At 35.7% G+C, this 22,669-nt stretch overlaps 3 protein-coding genes and 2 pseudogenes across 3 annotated transcripts; 1 reads left to right on the top strand and 4 right to left on the bottom strand.

Moving 5' to 3' along the window:
* Positions 1-1,088: 1,088 nt before the first annotated feature.
* On the top strand, positions 1,089-4,007 carry LOC126792566 (transcription factor bHLH104-like). The gene is made up of 4 exons (XM_050518972.1): positions 1,089-1,340; positions 1,601-1,678; positions 1,774-1,936; positions 3,420-4,007. Exons 1-4 carry the CDS (start codon positions 1,135-1,137, stop codon positions 3,675-3,677), a joined length of 705 nt encoding a protein of 234 aa, XP_050374929.1. The 5' UTR covers positions 1,089-1,134; the 3' UTR covers positions 3,678-4,007.
* A 341-nt stretch (positions 4,008-4,348) lies between these two features.
* On the bottom strand, positions 4,349-6,539 carry LOC126790972 (WAT1-related protein At5g07050-like; annotated as a pseudogene).
* Positions 6,540-7,288: 749 nt separating this feature from the next.
* On the bottom strand, positions 7,289-9,571 carry LOC126792552 (WAT1-related protein At4g08300-like; annotated as a pseudogene).
* Positions 9,572-13,533: 3,962 nt separating this feature from the next.
* LOC126792569 (CASP-like protein 5B3) lies at positions 13,534-14,949 on the bottom strand. The gene is made up of 4 exons (XM_050518976.1): positions 14,686-14,949; positions 14,348-14,480; positions 14,037-14,226; positions 13,534-13,704 (listed from the first exon to the last, which is right to left on the bottom strand). Exons 1-4 carry the CDS (start codon positions 14,814-14,816, stop codon positions 13,658-13,660), a joined length of 501 nt encoding a protein of 166 aa, XP_050374933.1. The 5' UTR covers positions 14,817-14,949; the 3' UTR covers positions 13,534-13,657.
* A 2,006-nt stretch (positions 14,950-16,955) lies between these two features.
* LOC126792558 (deacetoxyvindoline 4-hydroxylase-like) lies at positions 16,956-18,753 on the bottom strand. Its single transcript, XM_050518963.1, has 2 exons — positions 18,067-18,753; positions 16,956-17,654 (listed from the first exon to the last, which is right to left on the bottom strand). Exons 1-2 carry the CDS (start codon positions 18,585-18,587, stop codon positions 17,084-17,086), a joined length of 1,092 nt encoding a protein of 363 aa, XP_050374920.1. The 5' UTR covers positions 18,588-18,753; the 3' UTR covers positions 16,956-17,083.
* Positions 18,754-22,669: the final 3,916 nt, after the last annotated feature.

Here is a 22,669-nt window from a genome sequence, read left to right as displayed (position 1 = left end):
TGACTGGAGTACTTATAAAATTGACTAGTAAATGCTATGTTCCAATTACTCTGAAGCAGTGTTCTTGGAAGTAGATGGAAGAATTCAGGGTGTACTACCAAAGAACGCGCACGCCTTTTTGTTGACTAGGTTTGTTATCTTCTGTTGGTTTCTGTTCTATGGTTGATGAGGTTTTCCTATAATCCTATTGATGGTTTTTCATTTAGTTAGAGCGACATCATTATCATGATCCATATGATGATATGAACTATTGATTTTCTACACCACTATGACATCTTCATCATACTAAATACGTATTAAAAGTTGATCATATATATTTTTTTTTGAAAACGAAAGTTGATCATATTATAAGAAGGGAGAAAAAAAGAATTCCCGTTATAGGAACAAACAGAAGAAATTTCGGGGAATCCAGTGTCACTTTTGTTTGGATTTTAAAGCTAAACTACGTTATGTCGTACCACATGCTAAGATCAGAAAGCTCAAAGCTCCATCTAATCCCGGAGTTGAGCATGTCAAACGTGGACTTCATCTTTGAGTAAATCGAAAAAGAAAAGAAATTTTTACTCAGGTTAATGAGCAAGGTCAATGTGAAGTTATTAGTTCGCCCAGCTCAGTTTAAACAAACTAATACAATGATAGCAATTTTAGTTTAAACAAACTAATAAGATAACATCTACGATGTGAATGGTTTAAATTAAGTGATATCATATAATTATTTCTAATAATTAAAAATTACGCAACACGACATGTATATAAATTTTTTACAGTAAATTAATAAAAATTACGGTCTAACCAAACATGATATGTACAATTTTCATTTCTATTTCTATTTCTATTTATCTGTGTTTAACCTTATCAAGTAGCCCCCAAGCTTCAAGATTTTATCCATATCCAAACGATTCACAACAAAATTCACTTTATAAAGAAACATAATCATGGCTTTTAATGGAGGGCATCAGGACCATTGAACCTGTAGCACTCTTTTCTTTTATTTCTTTCTTTTAACCCCTTAAAAACTAAAACAGCAAAAATAATATTCAATTTTCACACATACAAAAAGCCCTCTTGAAGTTGAAGTACAGAACTATAGGACTCCGTCTCTCTCTCTCTCTCTGCAGTTTAGTTTTGTCTCCAATGGATGGAATGGAAGGCATAGAAGACTTTTTTGTGTACAACAATTTGATCGACGAAACCCAATTCCCTCATTACCTGTGGTCCAATCCCAATCCCAATCCCAATCCCACTCCTTCATTCTCTGAAATCGAATTCTCTGCTAATAGTTATAGTTGTGTTGCTGCTCCATCATCACACACCCAGGAAAAAGAGGTTTCTCGTAAAAGGTATATGTCTTTTTACGTGTTCAATGATAAAAATCGTTGCTTTTAATAAGCAGAGTGAAAATGCTTTCTGGGTTTTAATAAAGATATATACTTTTGATAAGCAGAGTGAAACTGCGTTCTGGGTTTTTGATAAAGATCGTTGCTTTTGATAATATGAGTAAAAATGTGATCTGGGTTTTGATAAAGATCGTTGCTTTTGATAATATGAGCGAAAATATGTTGTGTGTTTTGATGAAGATGGTTGCTTTTTGTGTGATTAGGGGACGGACAGAGTCTTGGTGTGGCTCAGGGGCCAAAGCTTGCCGTGAGAAACTGAGGAGGGAGAGATTGAATGACAAGTATGTGTCTCTCAGTGAATCTAGTTTCGTTTTTGGTTTTGTGTTGATGATTGGAATGAATGGAGGTTTTATTTTTGGGTGTTTGGTGATTTCAGGTTTTTGGATTTGAGTGCTGTCTTGGAACCTGGGAGGCCAGCCAAGAGTGACAAACCTGCTATACTTGATGATGCCATCAGGGTCTTGACCCAACTGAGAGCTGAGGCTCAGGAGCTCACACTGACAAACGAGAAGTTGCTTGAAGAGATAAAGAGTTTAAAGGTTCTTCATAGCTCATTTACTTTTGTATTTAGTCTTTTTTTGCTTGCATAAAAGTTTTGTTAAGAGGTTTAGTTAGCTCAGATTATGGTTCTTATTCACAAATACTTATGTCGATGTTCATGATCTGGGACTTGGGCCCTTTGGCTGTTACTGATGAATTGTTATGGTCATGTTTGTCTAAATTGATTAGGTGATGAGGGTGTGATACGTGTCTCCATGATAGTTGTAAAGCAGACATGGTAGGCTTAGGTGATCTTTAGCCATCCATAGCAGTTAAGTTCATTTAATTTTGAAATAGGAGTTGGAGAGTTGGAAATTCCAGAGGATTTGATCAAGTGCTCAGAATATTGGTTTATAAAAGTTATTTTCATGGAGGTGGTCAAACCCTCTGTTGATCAGACCAAAATTAAAGGGTCTATTGATTAGTTGTAAGATTTCCGCTCCTCGTCATTCTCATATATGTGAGCAATTTTAACACAAGCTGATGTGCTATGTCAGCTGATTCTGTCAAAGAATGCAAAATTACAATAATTAATGATTAGTCTTCTTAAAAAAAAACCAAAGTTACGTTTATAACTATTGGGACCCTCCAAAATTACCAACTGATTAGTCTTCTAACTATAAGGATGACTAGTCTTCTAACTATAAGGATGATTGTACCAGTTTGGACTTTAAGCTAGTGGCATCCAAATTTGTAATATGTCTAGTCTATCTACATCTTTGATTCAATCATTGTAGGAATATGTGAGGTAGGTTCTTACATTCTGGTTTATTTACTATGATAGACTGGTTTTCAATTCATTGTATCTGATGAAAAGCATGCATTACTTGAGGTTCATTTGGGAGAAAGGCTGTAAGAGAAGAGATTTGAATCTTAAGATTAAATCATCCGATCAATGTACAATCATAAAATTGCTTAATTCAGTAATGCATGTCCAATGATACTATATAAAAAAAACTTTTTCAATTTAAAACATATATATGAATGCGTTTGTTCTTTCATTATTTTTCCCTAAACAATAAGTATATATGTTTTTATAGGTACTGATCAGAATCTTTTTATTATATTTATAATTTATATATTTGAATCTCAAATTTTAAAGAGAAGTTTTAGACTTTTTAATTACTATCTTAACCTTAACCAAATTTTATAATAAAAGAAAAGACAAAAACAAAATGAAATAAATATTTCCAGTGAATTCTTAGGTTATGACTGATGAACAATAGAGAATCTCAATATCGATTATCAATCTTAGGTACATATGCTCTGTCGTTGATATCAACGCAGAATCCTTCTTATCCTTCATATCATCTAAATCATGTGAATGTGTTTGCATGAGTTGTATGAGAGAGAGAGAGAGAGAGAGAGAGAGAGAGAGAGAGAGGTGTGAATAATTTTTTCTATTTATTCCTCACATTTAACTATTTCAAATGTAGTTAAAGGGAAATCTTGAACTCGCCTCTTTTATTTTCTATGTAACAGGCAGAAAAGAGTGAACTTCGTGAAGAGAAAGTTGTACTAAAAGCGGATAAAGAAAAGTTGGAGCAGCAGTTGAAAGCTATGTCCATTCCAGCTTCTGGATTTATGCCAGCGCACCAAGCAGTCCCTGCTGCATACCACCCTGGGGCAGCCAAGATGGCAGTATATCCAAGCTATGGTATGGTCCCAATGTGGCACTATTTACCTCCATCGACCCGTGATACATCACGTGATCATGAGCTTAGGCCCCCTGCTGCTTAAATATACAGATCTTATTTGGACATCTATAGATGTTTGATTTACAATTTGCTGAAAGTTTTATCGCTTGTTGACAATTGTACATGTCACTGATTTTTCATTTTTCCTGATTTCATTTGCCTGATGGCAAATGTGTTTTAGAATTTTGGTGTAGCAAGAAGGTGTTTCTTGAGAATAAAATATGGATGTCCTGTCTTGACTGTGTACATCTTTACCCTACCATTTACAGTGGTCTCAGTTCCTAACATAATGAGGCACCTTCATTTCAGATATTTAAAAACAAGATAAGGTCTTTGATATAAAATGCAAGAATGTTTAGAGTGATTTTCTTTCTCTTCTGGCGTCTGCGTTTCTTTTTATTGTACAATTATATGCTGTATGTTTTTGACCGGTAATTTCATGATCATAATTTATACTAGGTTAGTGGCGATTGAATACGGATACATGCCTTATAACATATTCAGGAGTTTCTTGAAGAAATGAAGTCCATATATATGCCATGTATAAATCTATCAAGAGTTGAGGCTTGATACCAAAGTTGCAATCTCTGTTTATCTCTGTTTTTCCTGCCCTCTCTTCTTTCAAGTTCAATTCTTGTTACAGGTTTTATTAAGTTTGAAGTTTGATCCATGATATGCTATTCTCAGTGGCTTCCAAATGAATGATGTGAATCTTCAAGGTTGATCATATAATTCATCCTTCTAGACTGAAGAAATTGTCTGCATCTTGTTATCTTTCCTATCTTCATATTTCTGATCAGATGACTCTTCGCACTTGGTGATGCAAACTTCATCACCTTCTTTGCCCCACAACAGCAAGTATAGGCCAACAATGACAAAAGCGGCGCCTACTATGCTGAACAATACAAACATGAAAATTTAAGACATTAATGTTCCCAAAGTATTAGAAATGCATGAATAGGATAATGATGCTGTAATAGATATTCTTCCATTGTCAAATTGTCCCTCATGGTTGTAATATCCATTGTTTAACCTAATCAGCAATTACATTTAGTATATGGATTCTTATCTGATTTCAGTCATTTCACATGTTGGTATTTAACACTGAACACAATGTAATAATATTTTACTGTATTCATGTAGTGTAACCAGAATGTGAATCACATATGTTGGCCATATATGGAATGATAATTACCTGCCGATGTAAAGTCTTTCACCAAGCACAAAGTATGCTAGAATTGCCACCAAGATTGTTGAAACAAGATTGAACATGGTCACAAAGACTGGTCCTTTTTCTTCTGTGCACCATAGTTGAATGTAGATGATTAGCCCAGAAAACACCACTCCCTGTCATTCACCACCCACATAATTAGACAATTTAACCATTGACTCTTATAATCTAAAAAATCACATTAGTTTCTGAGAATCATAAAAGCTTATTACAGCATAAAGAGTGGACCAGAGGTCAACGTTGAATCCAATTGTCCAAGCAGATCGTTTATGTTCAATACACACAGCGAACACAGCTGATTGTGCTGCCCCTAGGAAGCTCATCCATGTAGTCAGTGACAGTTGTGCAGGATATCTTTTTTCAATGTGATTGCCTAAAACGAAAAATCATCTGTATAATTTAATCAGAAAATTAAATCTCCTATCTTTTTAGATTACTCATTTACGATTCATCTAAATGTTTATTAACTATTCATGCATGCAGACTCGTCAAATTCATTCACCGGAAATGTACTGTCATTACACATGTCAGTATCTTTTTAGAGATAGATGAGTTATGAAGTTTGATACACAAATTTGCTGAGCAAAGCACGAGTCCAGTACTAGATATCTGTCTTACAGACTAGTCAAATGGCTTATAGATAGAGTAAGAGTAAAAACCTGCATAATGTACCACAAAGACCATGTAATGCAGCTAGCAACAGTTAGAATTGAACCCTTCAACCAGTCCTCATGGATGGAAGATTTTCCTTGGATATGGATTACTGGACTCCACAAATTGCTCATAATTGGTCCCTTGTACAAAGTCATGGTCATAACACCAGCTAAGGAGATTAGGGTGCCCAAAACTTTTGCCACTCCACGAGGATTTCGAAGATCAAGAGCCTCCAACCTGAATAAATTCTTAAGCATAACACATTAATATACCTGATAATTAAAGTTTATTACTTTGTGTTTCTGGTTGAAGAGGTGTACTAACTTGAGAGAAACTGCAATCACAAAAGTGAGGGCAGCTATAGTGTTGATCATTGATGCAACAAAGGTTGGAGAGGTGTATCTTAAGCTTGCAAAGTACATGTTCAATGTCAGGCCTATTCTGTTTTGCAAAAAGCCCCCAAATTAGATCTTTTATATTTGCCTTAAAGTGTCAGAACTCAGAAGCATAGCATATATATATATATTGGTTCTACGCTTAAAACCTATTCTCACCCCAGAAAAGAAATAAAAAAAAGTTCCAAGAAAAGAGCAAATGTGAGCTTCGGTCTGTCTTTTCTGCAGAAATAAAATCAAAGATCTATAGTTAGACACATAATGTGATGAAAATCAACATGTAGACAATGACAGACATGGCGCCATTATATCCTGTTAACGTTATCTGATTCAATCTGGATGTCAGTGATCAGATGTCTAATAGGAAAGCATTACCTTAAGTAGTACCAAATGTAAAGGCAACTCTGCACATATACCTTTCCAGAAAATAGGCAAAAGGAAGCATGACTGTCCCAGACACAATATGTCGATAAGTTATGTAGACATGAGGATTCATCCCATGATTGAAGGAAGCTTCTGTAATAAAATAGAGAAATGTGAAGGCACATTGAGCTAAAACCATGAGAAGGTGTGGCTTGAACTTCCTGTAAACTCCCACACGGGAAGTTGCAGGCACTTGTGCCATAATCTATTCTAGTCTCTCTGCCAAAATTATCTTATTTGAGTTCTTGACAAGCTGGTTGACTACTTGAGGAAGTATTCACATAGAGGATTAGTGAATCTTTCAGTCTTGATTCTTATTTCATGTTGCTAGTATTAGGTTATTTAGAAAGTGAATTATTATGTATATTATAATGAATTTTCTGTGAATGTATGGTTTCTTTTTTTCAGGACCTTCTGTATTCTATTTGGTGGAAGCAAATAGTGTGCTAAATATTGGAATCCTGCGTGTCGTTCCATCAATCAAGAACATTGCACAATTGTTTTTTGGCCAGAAGTACAGTGCAGTCAAGTGAGTCAACCGCGAAATCACTAACATCGGAGGTCACAAGTTCAATTGTCACCTTGACCAAAAAAAAAAGTTCAATTGTCACGCTTATTAGTTCAGTGAAATATTTATTTGTCATCCTCATACCCACAAGATTAAGAACATTTCTTATTCATCATAAATTTTTCAGTATGTAAACTCCTTTGTGCATATATTGAAAGCAGATGAAATTTTTCTTGAATATAGAAGAGGGAAGTACTACAAATAAGTTAAGAGTTAGATGAAACTCTATGAATACTGAGCAGCGTTGGGAGTTTATAAGTAACAGTGTGCAGTTACTTTCTCATGCTCCCATCTTTGCTCCGGCCTTAATGCTTGTTGTCAACTTTATCTTCTCTTTTCGAGTTTGTTGATTTAAATTTGATTGATGAACGATGAACCAATCTTCATGGTTCACCGTGTGAAGCATCCTTCTTGACTGAATGGATTGCTTGTATTCTGTCATCTTTTTCCTCTTCGTATGTCAGATAAGATGAGTCTTCAGACTTAATGACGTAAACTTCATCGCCTTCTTTCCCCCACAGCAGCAAGTACAGGCCAACAAGGACAATAGCTGTTCCTAATATGCTGAACAAACCACAGATGGACATTTTTTGAACACTACCTATTACCAAGACATTAACCTCTTTCTCGTAACTGGATATGTAGGCATGAACATGGTAATCATATATATTTCAACCTATCCAGTGAATGCTCTTCATTGTAACATAACATATCATATACACATGTCCAAGAATATACAATGATATCGTATCAGATATATGATATTTTGTTTAAGAAACGATTAATCATGTTACAAAATTAGTATTTTCACTTTGCATAACATACCACAATCTGTACATGTCGAACCAATTAACCAAAATATCTACTTTCCTGTTTTAAACTTTTGACGCATTGTGAAACTATAGCAAGAAACTGCATACACATGTCCATAGATATAAAAGAAAAATTACCTGCCGATGTAAAGTCTTTCACCAAGCACAAAGTATGCCAGAACTGCCACCAAGATTGTTGAAACAGGATTGAACATGGTCACAAAGACTGGTCCTTTTTCTTCTGTGCACCATAGTTGAATGAAGATAATCAGACCAGAGCACACCACTCCCTGTCATACACCATCCACATAATTGGAAAATTTAACCATTGAATCTTATAATGTAAGCTTTCAAATTAAATTTTATAGAACCATGAATCATGAACCTTACAGCATATAGAATGGACCAGAGGTCAATGTTGAATCCAACAGTCCAAGCAGCTCGTTTATGTTCAATACACATGGTGAACGCAGCTGACTGTACTGCCCCTATGAAGCTCATCCATGTAGTCAGTGATAGTTGTGCCGGATATCTTTTCAATGTGATTGCCTACATTTTATATCAAGTGAACAAATTACTTGCATAAATCATTTTCCACCATTATCTGTATAGATTAATTAGAAAATCCTATTCCTTGTCTCATTGAAGTCCTCATATGTTTTCATATACATGTTCAGCAATAATATATGTTATAGTTCCCAAATTCATTTATGAATAGGAGATAAACCTATTCAGATTTTAGAGACTAGCTGAATCACTTATAGTTCAAAGTATAGGAGTATCACTTATAGTTCAAAGTATAGGAGTTAAAACCTGCATAATATACCAAATAGACCAAGTTATGCAGCTACAAACAGTGAGAATTGAACCCTTCAACCAGTTCTCATGGATAGATGATTTTCCTTCTATATGAATTAGTGGATTCCATAGATTTCTCACAATAGGTCCCTTGTACAAAGTCATCGTCATTACTCCGGCTAAAGAGACTAGGGTACCCAAAACTTTCGCTAACCCCCGAGGATTTCGAAGATTAAGAGCCTCCAACCTGGTCAATTAGGTGTTTAAGCCTAACACAAAAAATGAATTATGATGATACGTACAAGACTAATGATTGTATTTAGTAATGTACTAACCTGAGAGCAACAGCAATTACGAATGTCACAGAAGCTATTGTGTTGACCATTGATGCAAGGAAGGTTGGAGAGGTGTATCTTAAGCTTGCAAAGTACATGTTTAATGTCAAGCCCACCCTGTTTCGCAAAATAGCATAAATTAGTCTTCTAGTTGGCCTTCAATTTTTACAAGACTAAATGGTCTCTACATTTTCTCACCCAAGAAGAGAAAGAACAAAAAGTTCCAAAAATAGAGCAACTGTGAGCTTTGGCCTTTCCTTTCTGCAGTAGGAGAATCAAATATCAGTAGTTAATCACATGACGTGTAGAAATGTTTATGACAAATGTGGAAATTCGTGTAATCTTTCTGGTTATGTTGTCAGACTGTCATCTTAAACGATGTTAATAGGCAGATATATCTAGCCAAAAAAATGCAATTTGTGCACATCCATCCATACCTTTCAAGAAAATAGGCAAAAGGGAGCATCACCACGCCGGAAACAATATGCCGATAAGTAATGTAGACATGTGGGTTCATCCCATGATTGAATGAAGCTTCTGTGATAAAATAAAGAAATGTATAGCCTACTTGAGCTAGAACCATGAGGAAGTGAGGCTTGAACTTCCGGAGCACCCCCACCTGTGAACTCGCCTTTTGTGCCATAGCCTCTTCTAGTTCCTTCTAGTCCCTCTTCTTTTTTTCTCCTATATCAATTCTTGACAAACTGGTACAGCACTTCATTCATGTATTGATATAGAGATGGAAATTTTGGGTAGAAATTGATTCTTGTTTCATGTTGCTAGTATCAGGTTCTTGATTCAATTCTTCTGATCAACTGAAAATTTCCCCAACTTCAACTTCAAGAAAGATAAGGGGGAATAGAAGAATATATATGCCCATGCATGACTGATGACTCACAAAAGGTTGTTCCGTCTGCTCTAATGAAATTTACTTAGTATGGTTCTTCATGATTCTGCTTATTTTATTTGGTGGAAGGAGCAATTTGTTGTTTCTGAAAAAAAAAACAGAACAAGACAAAGTTTTACCCTACTTGAGGCAGTTTGGTATATAACTTTTGCATTAGAGATTTCAGGGAGAATCTTCTTGACGATCATAACAGGTTGGTTTTTTTGGTTAATCTTTTGAAACTTAAAGTTCGAGTATAATGGGACTATTCTTCCGCATTTGACTTCTACCACCGTTTTAGTATGTTGTTATTTAAATTAGATGTGATTTATGAAATTGACGTCGGGATAGAGTCAGTTAAAGATACTCTTACTAGTTACTTCCTTCATTAACGAATTTATGAACAATACAAGGCTTTGCGTCTTTTGTTCAAAAATAAAAAATTCAATGTTCATATGTAACGGATAATTTTGTCGACACAACTCGATGAAAAAACGATTTATTCATGTAGCTGATTTTATTTCAGATATTTCCCGAAGAGAGACTTGCATATATTATGTGATGGGCTATCACTCTCACGAAAAGTGGCATTTGAGCTAAACTTGTACGAGAGTTATATTTGATGAGGTAGGGAATATGTGATGCAACATTCATCCACAATGCTTTACATGGCGTGTTCTCAGCTCATGTATTTGTTAGGATGTTCTAACAAAAAAAGTTGGCACACGAAATAATCGCCCAAAATAGTGAGATACTACATATTTGCTATGCTATGCCATGCAAAGCTATAAAGATGGGCAGACGGTTGTGAGGGCAGGAGCCGCAGGACTAGTGGCGCATGGCCCGTAATCTCATTGCAGGTGAGGGGGATTGGGATAGTATAAATCCTCCACTACACTTTATGTTTCCAAATATGCCAATTTAGACAAGAAGATCACTAGTGCGATGTGGTTAATTATTGTGTCTTTTATTTATAAGCGGAAAAGTCCCGAAAATTATATATAGTATTGTCTACGAAGCGTCTCATGTTGTATTACTACTAACACTATCATGTCACTTTATAAGGACCCTAGTCCATAACACAGCCAACTTTTCCCTTTTTTTATGGATAATTTTTTACTCAAAATGCAAACAAAACGGAAAATCACATATTTTGTTTTTCACAATTCAACACTGCCCAAGTGTTTCATGGTCTAGCTAGGAAAGCTTCAAAACTTAAACGTGGGATGAGGATTCCCCTTTTAATAAAACCCGAGGCTAAAGAGTGTTCGTTTAAGATAGATGCGAGATTGGTAAATGGGGCAAATTGCGGAAGTTGGGCACTTGATCTCATTGTATGATGTGCTTATAACACAGCAATCATTGCAGTACCTGAAGAAGACTGTTCTTTACATCCACCATCCCACCTGGAAAGAATAGCTTCTCCCATTAGTATCAGGAGCTGATACGACAGACACAATTCATGTTCACTCTTTTCCAGGACCACCCAGGAAATAATGAAATAGACAGTTCAAGCAATTTCACTCCCCTTTTTACAAACTACACTCCTATACTATTGAAATTCCCAATTTTCCCTCCTCTTTTATTATCTTCCTCAATTCTTTTCCTCTTATCCCTTCGTGTTTCTGAACTGCGTCCCCTCCTATGAGTTCTACCTATTTGCAATTTTGCATATATCATAATTGATGGGTATCATATTGGTGAGAATGGTGAGATTAAAAGGAAGAGTGTAATCGACTTGGAACCATCAAATTTCAATCTAGAAAGGTCCAGTGAGGAAATCATTTTGATCGCGAAAAAACCCAAAACTATTCTTCTAATAGAAAAAAACCCAAAACTACTACTACTAGAAATAAATTCAGGCAATTACACCTCGGTTTTTCCCATCGAGATTATGATCCCCAAAATTTTTTCAAAGGAATGCATTGGATTGGTGTCAACTAAGGATTGAAAAATCGAAAAATATCGTCGAAATATCGGCGATATTTTCGTTTTTTTTTCACATGAGGATATATCTTCTCCTTACCAATTTGATTTCTAACCAAATTATAGAAATTTCCCGATATTTTCGATATATCATGATATTATGGGAAATTTGACCATTGTCATACGGAGAGAACACCACGCACCGTCCCCTCCCCCACACCTAAATTTCCACCAAAATCAAACTTGCAAGTGGGAGGATTCGAACCTTGATCTCTAGAGAAGGCTAGAAGCCTAGCCAACCCAACTAAGCATACACATTCTTATATATCTGATCTTTATAGTATATATAGACTTCTACCAAACTACAAATATTCACCTACAGAAAATATAATGTTCATGCATTATTCGTTGCACAAATACTATCTATTTCTTTTATTCTTTTTTAGTTCTTACTTCTAAGGTTCTTTCATATACCTCCTATATTATAATGAATTTTGTGATGCAAATTACTATAACGTTATCGACTAATAGTTAATTCACTATAGACTAATAATTATACAAGATATTCTTATGAAATATATTAGTTCAAAATTTCATGTTTTTTAATTTTCATCAATTTTCTCAATTATTTTCTAAAATCGATATTTTCTTGAAATTTTCATCGAAATTTCTATTTTTTGAACCTTCGATATTTCCACAATAATGGAAATTTTAATCCTTGGTGTCAATATATTCCGAAAGAATCAAAGCTTGAGTGTATATCAGAATTTCTACGCAATCAAACTTGAGTGTTGTTTAGTGTGTAAGAACAGAGATTGCCTCCCTCAAGCTTCTAATATTAAAGAGCAAGCTTCTTGTATTATGGACTCTTGCTTTTTTTTTGGCTAGGTTTCTGACTCTCTGGGCTACTACCTCTCAAATGAAGAACTTTTCATTTTCAGCTTATTGTTTATTGAAGGGTATGAAAGAGGTTTAGTACGAAGTTAGAGAACCGGATGGAAGATTGTCAGACTCAAAAATGATTAGTCGTAACTCATAAGGTGTATTTTTGGAAATTAAAAATGACAAAATGATAGTGGGAGTGCAGTTTGTAAAAAAAAAAGGGAATGCAAATTTCACTACCCTTCAAGCAACCGTGAATCATTCTGTTCAGCACAAGCTCTATAGATCATGATGATAACAAAGCTTCTAAAATGGTCTAATGACAAGTGATGTAAAACACTGTACTCAAAATGGTGAGTCTGATGAAACATTGTGACTCTGACATTCAGCAGATAGTGGGGTCTATCCAACTACTGAATCATCATTCACTAACTCACTAAACCAACATCTCTGCTTCCACTCTCTTCTGTTGGTAACTATTTGTTGTTTTACATAATTGGCATGACACTTCCCAGATTATATGGCTTAAAAAGTTTAGGGCCTGACAAATGATTCAATACTTATGGATTTGCTGCAGACCACAATTACACCTACCACAATGCTGCATAAAGTAATTCGCTTAGTCTAAGCAAGGTTAAAGCACTCTTCTTTAAAGTTAAATAATGTGATAAAGGGATGCTCTTTTCATTGAACCATTGGTTCTTGCAGATTCTTGAAAAATAAGGCTATTGGCCAAAAAAAAAGAGAGGCGTATTTTTGTTTTCCAACAGGTATTTCCAACAGGCATATTTTTCTTTTTTTTCATCAGGACTACTGAACCAAGATAGCAATGTGCTTACTATTTCAAGTTGTTTACTTTGCAAGGAATGTACCCCATCGCCCTGATTACGTACACTGCCAATTTATAATGATGTTTCATACACAATCTCATGGACAGTATAAATGTAGAAAGTATCAAGAAGAAATCATAAATTCAAGGAGATAAAAAAACAAGAATACTGAATTTTTGTTGTTGTATATGATTGGTATAAACACAATCATTGTAGAGCATACACAGTTCACCCCAGTTTCTAAAATAACAAAAGCACACAGTGAGCCCAGGCTGTGTCCAACTCAGCCACGCAATTTATAGACAGCACTTTGCTTGGAGTTTGAGCTTCCTGAATCACTAACCAATTGGTATCTTCATGAATTTGGACTTATTGTACAGAAACTAGAACTGATTCTTTATCCTAATAATTCAACTGTGCAAGTAGACCCATGTTTCCATTGTTCATACAACCATTTCCCAATTCTAATTTCACTCCCTCCAAACAAAAGACAAGGTAATCAGAGTAATTTCTAAAGTATTGTACAGTAAACCTGTTTTTCTATTGACATTGCAAAATTGTGTTTCTCTTGTGAAAAAAAGAAAGAAGTATATATGACAAAGAAATGGTACAATGAGATGAATTCATCAAATCCACTGGCCTGTACATACAAATGGCCTAACCTGCTGCCAGTATCCAGAGCATGATTAGAGAAGAGATAGCAATTGTTACCCAACTCAGGTAAGCAAAAGCAACTGCCATCTGGTATTTCTGGCATTCCTCTCCAAAATTGCAGTGGCTCAAGTCATTGAAGTACAAGACAGTTATTCCAGCTGAAGCTGAAGCAGCTGCAAGAGACAGTGTTGCTGTAACCTATTGGAACAGAAAACAGAAAATAAAAAAGACACATAAGACACCAAGCTGTTAACTTCACAAACTGTAGAAACAAAGAACTCATGTAACAGTTAAGAAAGTCAAGGATTTGGAGTCTGACCCAGTCTCCAATCACAAAGAGGCTGACCAATACAGGGTTGAGGAGGGCCTTCTTTTTCATCAAGGAGTATGCATCTAACAATGCCAGAACAAAACTCCAAATCACTTGCAGACCCATTGAAGCAATCAAATAGCTGCAACACAAGAACTGCAAATGTGATTTACTATATCCAGCACAACTTAGTAAAATTTGCTAAGTCAACTTCTCAGATCACAAATCAATTTAATCAAAACGCTCTCAAGCACATAGATTCAACTCATTCTTCAAAGAACTCATTTTTAAAATCCATCTGAAACATAATAAGGAATCACTTGGATTTGATAAGAAGAAGGCAATACCAGAAAGCTGTGAAATTGAAGAAGCTGGAAGTGGTGGCCATGGAAGCAATAGAGGCAGCAGCAAAGACGCATTGTGAAAATCTGAGAAGAAGACCAGTCAGAGTGCCAGGAGTCCCAGGAAAATCCTTCATTTCTTTTAAGTTACTTCCTTCCTCGATCCCACAAATCCAACAAAGTATCAGATTCTTAATATATCTCAAACAACACCCATCTTTCCCATATCACAGAAAACACATATCCCACATCACCAAACAAAACCAACAACTCAAAGCTTTCACAACATCAAGTATCTGATACCCAGAACAGAACTGGAGGTAAAAAAACCACAACTGGGGAGTTTGATTATGGTGTAAGAAATCCAAAAAGGTTTAGAACTTGGAGGGAGTTGAATTTACAAGACAGAAGATTTAGAAACAAAAAATGAAGAGGAACAAAAAAGTGGGATTGCGGCAAATGGAGAATTGACAAGTCAGTCATTATTATTATATCTCGAAGATTCTCAACCAACATGCCTCGAGTCAAATGGCGTGGCCAAACCTGGTATATGCTTCCCACCCATGACATGAATAATCAAAATTCAATTATGCCGTCCCTACGCGCCATGTCGGAGCGTGGCGTCCAATCACCAGGTGATCACGAATTCACGAATTATTTTCCGTCAACGGATCTAGAGGATGTGACTTGTAATTGTAGCGGACGTAGAGGACAATAACTATTACGTTGCACCAGAGCCATATTTGTACTTGAAACTTTAGAAATGACACAAGACTAAACTCAGATACTTATGTAGACACATGAAATTTAATGAAGTAAATCATCTAAATTGACTAAGAACCTGACAAAATTACATATGTGGCCCAAAAGTCAAAAAGTTAGTGTGGATCTGAATAAAACTCGTGTCAACACATAAATGGATGATCGTAATCGAAACTACGTGATTCCGACTTAAATCAGAAATTGAATGTCATTGACTATTCGAAATGGTAATCAGACATTTGATTAAATTAATAAATTTTTTAACGGTTATAATTAAATCAATTATTTTCTGCTTGATTTAGTTATGAGAATAATTAATTTAAATTAATCAGAAAATACATATTGATTTAATTATACAATTAAAGAAATACTATTATTTTAGTGTCATTAAAATATTCTATAAAAAAGAAGATTTGCCATTATAAATACCCATTCCAACATGAAGAGGTACTAGAACTCAAGAGAATGACCCATACTTCAAATTCGACACAAGAGAGAGCAAAATCACTCTTGAGAAATCCCGAAGTCTCCCAAATCCACGAAGAATCATCAAGTTACTAAATCGCTCGTTCTTCATCAAATCCAAATCCAAACTCAAGTCCATGAAGAATCATCAAGCTACCAAATCAATCGTTCTTCATCAAATCCAAATCCAAACTCAAATTCTCAAGATCAAGTACATGTCACTCTTGAGCCAAGTTACATACGGATATAGAATCAGAGGAGTTCACAAAGATTGCAACTTCGCGCTTGATTATAAATAAATTACATTTTATTTGTACACGTGTCTGCATTCTCATTTGTTTTCAGATTCTCGTTCTACAACTTCATTAACAAACTCTACTCTAGAATTAAATGGCCAAAGAGATACTTGGAAACTTAATGTTTCGATAAAGTTTTTATGTAGTGTATGTTATATAGATCCACTAATCTATCGTAGCGTATGATGGTGAAGTAAGACGCTTATGCTTGTCTAGGAGCGTATCGACGATTTTTTCCTACTCGGAGGAAGTGATACTCACGTGACATGGTTTCATGAAGTAGATTGTGTAGCATGTAAATCATTAAATTGATTTTCACTTGGGATGGATATTGGGAGCTCTATTTCATACCAAACACGAACTTTAAACTAGCTCAAAAAGCTTTACATCATTACGTCGTAAAATATGAGTTTTATCGTAACTCACAACATATTTCTTGATATATTGGTACAACTCACTAGTGTTTTTATTCTTATAAGTTACAACACAAATCATATTGGGAAAAAGTTTGAGAACCCCGAATATTCTATTTTGAGCCGTGTGACATTTTTACAATATATATTTTTTATTTAAAAAATGAGAAACGGCTCCGGCTAGATAGGAGAGATGAAGCTCCTACTTATGTTATTATAACTCATAAATATATGAGATTGAAGAGTACATCGAAGGGGACATAATACCAAAACCTCAGGACATTGTAATAATATCCTCAATAAACACGTCGAGAATACAATTAAGAACATCATCTATCGAGTACTCATCCAAGAAAGCAGTCCTAGCAAGGTGTGCAAGACTATGGAACAATATTACTACACATAGAACGTTCATTCAACGACAAATATTTCAAATGGAGAGCTTGAGATAGCGGAAATATAGTTGTGTCATAACTTGAAGTGGTCAAGTGTAGACTTCTCATCAAGCCCTTGAGAAAAGAACTTGCCTTGATACTCCTCAATGGAGAATTCCTTGTAGACAGGAGGGTTTTCGTCTGATACGAGCTCTTTGATCGGACCGTAGGGCTTGGTAGCAATCTCTCCTTTAAGAAAATAAGCTACAGAAACTCGTGGACCGACACGGTTGGCGAGCACTCTATGTTGTACACTCTTGAGCTTGTCATTTGATATGGCTTGGAGAAAGTCCCCTATGTTTACTACTAAGCCTCCTGAAATGGGGTCAACATTTACCCACTGATTTTCATGAAGAATTTGAAGGCCGCCAATTTCATCTTGAAGAAGAATTGTGAGGAATGCTGGATCTGAGTGCTTCCCAGCTCCCAAAGTTAGCTCTGGTTCAGGGCATACTGGATAGTAGTGGCACACACAAGTATAAAACTTGGCACACTCCATTTCCCTTGTTAAGTAATCCGGACTAAGTTCCAGAGCCTCTGACAGTAATCCAAAGAGTTGATCTCCCAACTTTACGACATGGTTTGCATACTCTAGTGTTACTTCTCTGCAATTTGGATGATACAAACATGTAAAGAGATGTGCGCACCATTGTATTGAACACATTTAAGGCATGCATATCAGCATATGTTATCCGACTGTTGATCCGGTACGTCACATTTAAATTGAGTCCATCTAGAAAATTATCAAAAGTGACAACAAAATGTGACCGGACTATAATTTCCCTATAATCTCATACTTCTGATACCAGATAACTCAAGAGTAGTATGTTTGGATCTATATGACATAAGAAACTTAACCATACTAATTTTGGCTAGATCGATCAGTTATTTTCGGAAAAAAAAATTATGGTTTTCAAATAGGCGAAAACGTCTTTCAAATAGTGTACAGTTCCACAGTATTTCACAAAAAAATGAATTGAAAAGTTTACAATCCACACAGGATTACTAAGAAATTACCTACAAACTTGAGGGAGTTTTTGGGGGTCATGATCCACTGCAGCCTTGGTAAAAGCTAGAGTGTCCCTCCAATTTGCTGCTTTAGACTGGTAGAGATCATAATTGCTATTGAATCTCACGGTTCTATTTAGATCACGACTATAGAATTGTTTCTTCACCTCAAGAGCTTGCTCATTAAACTTCTTAACCCCTTGGATCATACCTTCAAGCAGATTCAATGGAATTCCATGATTGACTACTTGGAAGAAACCCCATTTCTCAGATGCAATCCGAACTTCATTAACAATCTCCTTGTGGCGATCACTGTAGAGGCCACCAAGATTTATGACCGGAACTAGCAAATCTGGTTGCTGACATGTTGGAAAGTCGGCGTGATCATTGGATGGTGCTATGAATATCTTTGGAACTTTGCCAACGCCGGCATCTACAAGGCCTTTGACACCAGCCTTCGTATCATCGAACCTCTTTACTTCTAGAGCTCGGTTGTATTCAGCAGATTGAGTTTTATCTGAGACTTCCATGATATGTTTAATACAAGGAGTCAAGGATTGAAGGTGTTTGGTAACTCAAGAACTGAAGGCAAGGAAATCGTATACAGATTCAGCTGGTTATGTTTCATGTGTTTGCTTACAGACTCAACAACTCAAGAACTGAGGTGGTGAAGATTCAGCCACGCTAGTGCACAAGCCACCATTAGTTTTCCATGTGAGCAGTGATGTGACATTTCTTCAGTTTGAAGTTATAAACCAAGCATTAAAATTTCGGCGAGAACGGAAATATCAAAGGTCATAAGAACATTAAACATTATGAAAAATGTTTAAAATAATAAATTGAGTAAATTGGTGGAAATTTCTTGATAATTTTGATTTAATATAATAATTGAGTAAATTGGTGGAAATTTATATAAAACATGGAAATTATGAATGAAATTTTGAGAGATATTTATTTAATCAATTATCTACTATATGTCATAAGAAATTATTATATAACTATTAATTTATAGTGAGTTGTAGTAATTTGAGGTGAAATAATCGTTGAGAATTATGAAAAATCTACTTAAAATATATTTTTTTATGGTTGTGAACTTAAAGGGAAGCTAAATCATCACGTTTTATTTACATATAATACATTAAACATTAAATTACATGAATGATTTATAATCACATAAAGGATCTATAAGTACAAATTTTCACTATCTTCATCGTGTATTTGAGTAGAGCACTAAGTATATTGTGAATAATCTATACTCTAATAACCAGGACCCACTATGTCAACCAAAATGAGTGTGAAATCACATAAATAACCTTACACTATAGAATAGTTCAAAATAACTTTTAATATATAACAGTTAATACGGTAAATAACAAAATAATCATAATTGAAAAGAAAAGATTGAAAAAGTGGTGGATAACTTCCCTGTAACTACCCATAATCCCACATTCTATTTTTCCTCCACCAAAATGAAAAATAAAAATAAAAAATCAAAGAAACTCTTACACACGCGGTGCATGTGTGTAATGAATAGTAGTCATTAAATGATACCTTCCCATTATAATTTTGTATGTACTGACTTATATGTCAACCATAAGGATCATGAGTGATTGACTGTGGGTTGTGGTACTGGTACTTCCTGTTCGGATCAAGTATTTCTCGACTTTGACCATAACCACAACTTTGTGAAGATTGTAATGAGGTGAACGAGGTTCGATTCCCCTTAACAACTAGTTCGATTTTATTTCAATTTTAGATAAATGTTGAGACATGAAATATAATATATATTAAAAACAACTACATATAATAACAAATTCGTGTAGTAGAGTTGGCTACAGCTTTGTGCTTGCAAATGATGGATCAAATGTTTGATTCTTCTAACCAGCGATATTTTATTTTATTTGAAGTTGGCCTGATATGTGGCGATATATTAGGAAATATCTAGAAATTTTGAAAATTTTCATTGAGAAATGCTTGGTATATAAGGGATTACTCCTCAATGTTGAAAAATGTCACATTTCACTAGGGCTGCGCAAAAAAGCCCGAAGAAGAAAAAAAAACCCGGACCGGACCGACGGGGCCGTCCGGGCGGGCCGGGGTTTTTTCCGGGCTCGTGTGTTGTCATGTGATAAACGGGTCGGGCTTTGTTATGTCCGGGCCGGACCAGGGCCTTCAAATCCTTAAACAAAAAAAAACCCGGAAACCCGGGACATTAGGTGTCATTATGTAATTGGCTTTCGTAAGTGATCCTAAACTTATAGAATAGATACAATGACATTAGAACATAACCAAAAACAGAGTTCGGCCCAGAAAACCGGGCGGGCTCGGCCCGGGTGATACCGGTCTGGTCTTTTCCCGGGCCCTACAATTAACTGACCCAGGCCGGGTTTTACCCGGGTCCTGATTTATTAAGAACAAAGCCCGGCCCGTCATACTACAAACGGACCAGACCTGGGTCCTAAAAAAAATAACCCGGGCTGAACCCGCGCCCAGCCCTACATTTCACATAAATATCGAGGAAAATATCAATATTTTAATCATTGCTCTAAACTGTATACATAATGTTGTGTCCAAATTGATGGATATGACAAAGTTGATTACGAGTAAACATACGCACCGGAAGCGTGGCACTATGGTAATCTTCATTTACATTAAGTTAGGGCTCGTAAACGGGCCGGGTCTTAATAAATTTAAATAAGTGACGGGCCGGACCGGGTATTTTCAAAAATACGAAGATCCAAGCCCGCCCATATAAGGCGGGCCTTGCGGGCTTTTGCGGGCCGGGCCGGGCCGGGTCTTGCGGGCTTTTACGAGCCGGGCCTTACGGGCTTGTATTAGAAAAATAATATAATACTCTAATTTAAGGGTTTGAAACAATAAAAGAATTGTTAGAAAACATTCTAAAACAAAAGTCACAAATAAATTCTAGTTTCGAAATATTGTCGATCGACACTAAGAGATGTGATCGATATATATATTTAGGGACCGTGTAAAAATTTCATCCAATTCGGACCTCGTTTAAAAATTTTTGGTCAACAAAAAAAAGAGGCGTTTTCACATAATAAAATCTCATTGACCGGGGTTTTGCCAAATGGTTTTCTGGTTGCGACAACGCACTATCGGTGAAAAAAATTAGGTGATTTCAAATATGTAAACAAATTTCCACATTCGCATCTTGGTAATTGGTCCCCCCTTATGACATATTAGTGTAGTTTTTGGTTTACCGGAAATTCGGACGGTTAAACGAGGTCCGAATTGGATGAACTTTTAAAATGATCACTAAATATATATATTGATCACATCGGATGGTGTCGATCGATTCCGAGAAGTTTCCTTCATATAATTGCTTCATAATGTGATAGTTTTATTATAAACCTAATATAAGGTTATAATACATTAGTGGACACTTCGGCGATCGACAACTCAAATTCAAAATATGGTCGATCGACACCAGTAGATGTGATCGGTATACATATTTAGGGAACCCGTACAAATTTCGTCCGTTTTGAACATGGTTTGACCGTTCGTACCAACGGTTAACTAAAAAAGAGGCGTTTTGACATATTTAAACCTCATTGACCGGGGCTTTGCCAAATAGATTTCTTCAGTTCGACCGCGCACGATAGGTAACAAAAACTAGGTGATTTCAAATATGTAAACAAATTTCCACATTCGCATCTTGGTAATTGGTCCCCCCTTAGGGCATATTAGTGTTGTTTTTGATTTACCGGAAATTCCGACGGTTAAACGAGGTCCAAATTGCATGAAATTTTAAAATGATCATTAAATATATATATATTGATCACATCGGATGGTGTCAATCGATTCTGAGAAGTTTCCTTCATATAGTCGCTTCATAATGTGATAGTTTTATTATAAACCTAATATAAGGTTATAATACATTAGTGGACACTTCGGCGATCGACAACTCAAGTTCAAAATATGGTCGATCGACACCAGTAGATGTGATCGGTATACATATTTAGGGAACCCGTAAAAATTTCATCCGTTTTGGACATGGTTTGACCGTTCGTACCAACGGTCAACTAAAAAAGAGGCGTTTTGACATATTTAAACCTCATTGACCGGGGCTTTACCAAATAGATTTCTTCAGTTCGATCGCGCACGATAGGTAAAAAAAAATTAGGTGATTTCATATATGCAAACGGCTTTCAGCATTAACATATTTGTAATAGGTCATCTCTTAGGGCATAATAGTGGTGTTTTCGATTTACCAAAAATTCCGACGGTCAAACGAAGTCCGAATTGGATGAAATTTTTACAGGGTCACTAAATATATATACCAATCACATCGGTTGGTGTCGATAGATCCCGACAAGTTTCTTTCATATAGTTGCTTCATAATGCGTTAGTTTTAATATAGACCTAATATAAAGGTTATGATACATTAGTTGACGCTTCGGCGATCAATAACTCTAGTTCGAAATATGGTCGATCGACACCAGTAGATGTGATCAGTATATATATTTAGCGAACCCGTAAAAATTTCGTCCGTTTTGGATATTGTTTGACCGTCCGTACCTACGGTCAACAAAGAAAAATGCGTTTTGACATATTAAAATCCTCTTTGACCGGGGCTTTGCCAAATTGG

This window comes from Argentina anserina, chromosome 4 (genome assembly GCF_933775445.1).
Source record: "Argentina anserina chromosome 4, drPotAnse1.1, whole genome shotgun sequence".
Lineage (NCBI taxonomy): Eukaryota > Viridiplantae > Streptophyta > Magnoliopsida > Rosales > Rosaceae > Argentina > Argentina anserina.
Note: the sequence above shows the minus strand (reverse complement) of the source record. Positions and strands in the feature narration are given on the sequence as shown.

Coding starts and splice junctions, on each gene's coding strand:
- LOC126792558 (XM_050518963.1), bottom strand. CDS start 18,587: ATGGAAGTCTCAGATAAAACTCAATCTGCTGAATACAACCGAGCTCTA. Junction 17,655..18,066: donor AAACTCCCTCAAGTTTGTAG/GTAATTTCTTAG, acceptor TCCAAATTGCAG/AGAAGTAACACTAGAGTATG.
- LOC126792566 (XM_050518972.1), top strand. CDS start 1,135: ATGGATGGAATGGAAGGCATAGAAGACTTTTTTGTGTACAACAATTTG. Junction 1,679..1,773: donor AGGGAGAGATTGAATGACAA/GTATGTGTCTCT, acceptor TGGTGATTTCAG/GTTTTTGGATTTGAGTGCTG. Junction 1,937..3,419: donor AAGAGATAAAGAGTTTAAAG/GTTCTTCATAGC, acceptor TCTATGTAACAG/GCAGAAAAGAGTGAACTTCG.
- LOC126792569 (XM_050518976.1), bottom strand. CDS start 14,816: ATGAAGGATTTTCCTGGGACTCCTGGCACTCTGACTGGTCTTCTTCTC. Junction 14,481..14,685: donor TTCAATTTCACAGCTTTCTG/GTATTGCCTTCT, acceptor CTTGTGTTGCAG/CTATTTGATTGCTTCAATGG. Junction 14,227..14,347: donor TCTTTGTGATTGGAGACTGG/GTCAGACTCCAA, acceptor CTGTTCCAATAG/GTTACAGCAACACTGTCTCT.